Raw genomic sequence first — 3,378 nt, 5'->3', positions numbered from 1 at the left:
AGTTCATTGTTGACAAGAGTTTATCTATTTAGCACCTCCCAGAACTTGAAGAGAATCCCTGAACATAATTTGTGGTCACAGTGTATACATTTCTGAACTTTCAGTGTGCTTTGCAGAACAAAAAAAGGAAAGTGTTCAGATGGCATACATTTGAAAAGAAAGCATACTGTTGAAAAATGCATGTGTGCATGGTTAAATAATGGAAGAAAATGCAGAAATTTGGAAATGTGCATAATTTGGAAATAGGTACACAGAAGAAACATGAATGGTCCTGCAAAAAGGAAAAAAAAGCCAATGGTCTCAATCTCATATGGTGGATCTTTGAGATGAAATTCTGAGAACTACAATGAGCTCATGTTTCATCAATTTTCATATCCCTAGTTAAAACAAGGAGTACGGAGTATTTAATTAATCAAAGTCTGGACCTTGGTTTGGTCAAAATAAGGAAAACAAAGAATGAAAAGAAAACTGAGGGAGCTTCTAAGTTACTTCACAAATTCAGATGTAGCCAGCTATATATGGCAACACATTGGAGTACACTGGGAAGGGAAGGGAAGGGAAGGGAAGGGAAGGGAAGGGAAGGGAAGGGAAGGCAAGGCAAGGCAAGGCAAGGCAAGGCAAGGCAAGGCAAGGCAAGGCAAGGGAAAGGAAGAGATTGTCCTTGAATTCATAGACTAGGCTTCTCTGTATCTCAGTGATCCTGAGCAAGACATTTGTAGGGACAACATCAGTTCTTATGACAACAGCTGTAGTTCATGAGAAAGCAGATCACAAAAACAGAAGCACTGTGGCCACTGTTGTAACTTCCTCTATATTGTTCTCTTTGAATAGGTTTTCATATATACCAGGATATTTCATATACATCGATATTTCTGACTAATACATCAATATGCGATATATTTCTTCAGTGGGCTCATTTGTGATGAAGAATTATTCCTCCTGCATTATGAAATCAAGAATCAGGAAGACCATCATTTCTTTATTTCTCCATATGAGCTGGAATTAGAAGTGAAAGTTCTCAGAAGGAAGGAAGCAAGCCCTGAAAGACGTTAGTAACACGCCTTATGAGAAACACACACATAAATTGATTTCTCAGGGGAAAACCAGTTCACCATCCACACTGCTACAGCCCTGCTCAAATTTCTACTCTCCTTCAGCCTTGTAAGAGAATAAGGTAAGAATAACTCCCCACCAAACTGATGACCAGGGACCACACAGACTGTTTCCTCAAGATAACCCATTTTGAGAGAGAAGGGAAAACAGCAGGACTGGTGGTTACTGAGGCCTCATTCCCCCATACCTTATCCCCACCATCCAGTGCAATCTGCCACCCTTCCATATCTTGTAGAATGGTAACTATCAACAGCTCTAAGAAATAGCTTGCCATTCCCAGCCATTTCCTGCTTACCTTCCAAATTCCTCTAATAGACCAGAACATGCCGTTCTGCCAGTTCTGTCAGCCAATATCCAACAACCCATCCCCTGTGCCCCTTCCTTCCCTCTTGGGTGCAAAGCTGCTTAAATACCACATTCCTATCAATTTCAGCAGCTCATTGATGGAAAAGTAATGTGTGGATTTGCCTTGAATCTAAAAGAAAATAAAAGAAGAAAATAAAAGTTGATATGTTCTTCCCTGAGTAGCTTTCCTAATACTACGTTGCTCAGACAAGTACAGTTCTCAGTTTATTCTGCTTATCAGCCAGCTTTAACAATGTCTGCCTTGGTCCTCAATGTAGAGGCAAAGATTGTAAAGCATTTAAGAATGTGAATCATTACATTGTTTTGCATATTTTTTGCATATTTTTGTATTTGTGCATGGCTCCAGATTCAGAAGATAGTGTAGCAGCATTATTCCTACTTTATTGTAAAAATAAACAAACACCATAGTCACATTTTTTTAAAGTTGAAAGTCGGGAATATATATGTGTTATGTGGTTGTTTAGAAGTCTCTTTAATAAGTCATGTTCATAAGTCATGTTCATGAATAAGATAACACCAAAGAAATATCAAATTCTCTGTAGTAATGTTATTGATCAAAATATCTGATATTTATTTATTTCCATTTCTATACCCCTGTATCCAAAGCTCTCTGGGCAGTTTACAATTGAATTCATCAGCTGCAATGCTTGTACACAATTAATGCAGGAGAGTTTCCAGAAGTTTTTCTCTTCCACAGTGTTCTTTGTTCTATGTTCTCATGCTACAATCTTGTATGTTTGTACACAGGAGCATATTCCACTGAGTTCAGTGGGACATTCACCCAGGTAAATGAGCTTCTGATTGCATTCCTAAAGGTGTCAAGGGATGCATTGATGTCCATGGGCACTGTGTTGCTGACCCCTGTTCTAAGTGTGGCTGACTCATGACATTTGAAGTATGAGCTTGGCTGAAAAGCCAATGGAAAGAAGCTATCATCTGTGGGATTGTGTCTGAAAGCCTGTCTGAGTCCTCACAAAAATAGCTGCACCATGCACAAATGGAGGTAGTGAATGCAGGTATCTTTATTGCACAAAGCAAATAATGTGTTTTGTTTGAGGTGTTTGCTATGTCTACAGGGGCTGCTCAGAGCAGAGTCCTGCTGGTTCAATCCCAGACACTTCCAGATGGGTCTGGAAAACGCCTGCTCAAAATTCTGGAGAGCCCATCAGTGCCAAGAGGATGTCAGGATGGACCAAGGGTCTGGCTCAGGTTTAGGCAGCTGTCTCTGTTCCAGTGTTACTATGTAGAAATGAAAAGTCAACAACAAATCATGAGTATTACCTGGCACAAGACAATGATTTGTACGCATTTAAGTAACTTAAGGGAAGCATTAAAACAAAAAAGAACTTATTTAAAAAATATCAATACAAAAGGAGTTTAACCTACCGCCCCTAGAAAAAAGTTACCAAAGTTATTAAATAAAATCAATCTTCTCTTTTATTTTAGGATTTATTCTCATCTATTTATACAGATAAGAACAATATGGAAAAAATTTTAGGATTTGCTCACCTAAGTAGACTCACTATATTATCTTCCATATTATATGTTGTTTCTTTGAATGAGCAAGGTATGTATCTGTTTTCAAAGTCATTTAAACTAAAATACACTGTTTATGAATTTAAACATATTGGACCGGGTGGGATCAGGTACCAATCGTCTTACACCAGTGATGCCCAACAGCCTGGTGCTGGCCATGGCAGTGCAGCTTTAATTGTATTGTGTTGGGCTTGAGCCCAAGAGAAAGAAACTGGTGGAATCAGTACATGATTCATGGTGAAGAGGGTCTTATTCAGCCTCCTAAGCCTGCCAGTGAGACATTTTATCTTTTTAGCCCTGCAGGGTGTGAGGGAGGAATTCACACCATGCAGGGAAGAGAAGAGATAAACTTCCCCTCCCCTC

General features: G+C 39.2%; 1 protein-coding gene across 6 annotated transcripts in view; it reads left to right on the top strand.

Moving 5' to 3' along the window:
- The first annotated feature begins 896 nt into the window (after window positions 1-896).
- LOC123024742 (interleukin-5 receptor subunit alpha-like) overlaps window positions 897-3,378 on the top strand; it is an 18,403-nt gene continuing 15,921 nt past the window's right edge. Inside the window, exons 1-3 of one of the 6 annotated variants that reach the window (XM_044432875.1) lie at window positions 902-1,174; window positions 2,227-2,495; window positions 2,926-3,046. In XM_044432875.1, coding sequence (XP_044288810.1) covers window positions 2,490-2,495; window positions 2,926-3,046 — 127 coding nt within the window. In that variant the 5' untranslated portion in view covers window positions 902-1,174; window positions 2,227-2,489. Of the gene's footprint in view, window positions 2,496-2,925; window positions 3,047-3,378 lie in introns of all 6 variants that reach the window. The other 5 variants (XM_044432882.1, XR_006414982.1, XM_044432851.1 and 2 more) reach the window with 5 other exon arrangements.

The sequence above is a fragment of the Varanus komodoensis genome, unplaced genomic scaffold (assembly GCF_004798865.1).
Source record: "Varanus komodoensis strain SLA01 unplaced genomic scaffold, ASM479886v1 scaffold1, whole genome shotgun sequence".
Classification (NCBI taxonomy): Eukaryota; Metazoa; Chordata; class Lepidosauria; order Squamata; family Varanidae; genus Varanus; species Varanus komodoensis.
This window is presented reverse-complemented; position numbering and strand designations above follow the sequence as displayed.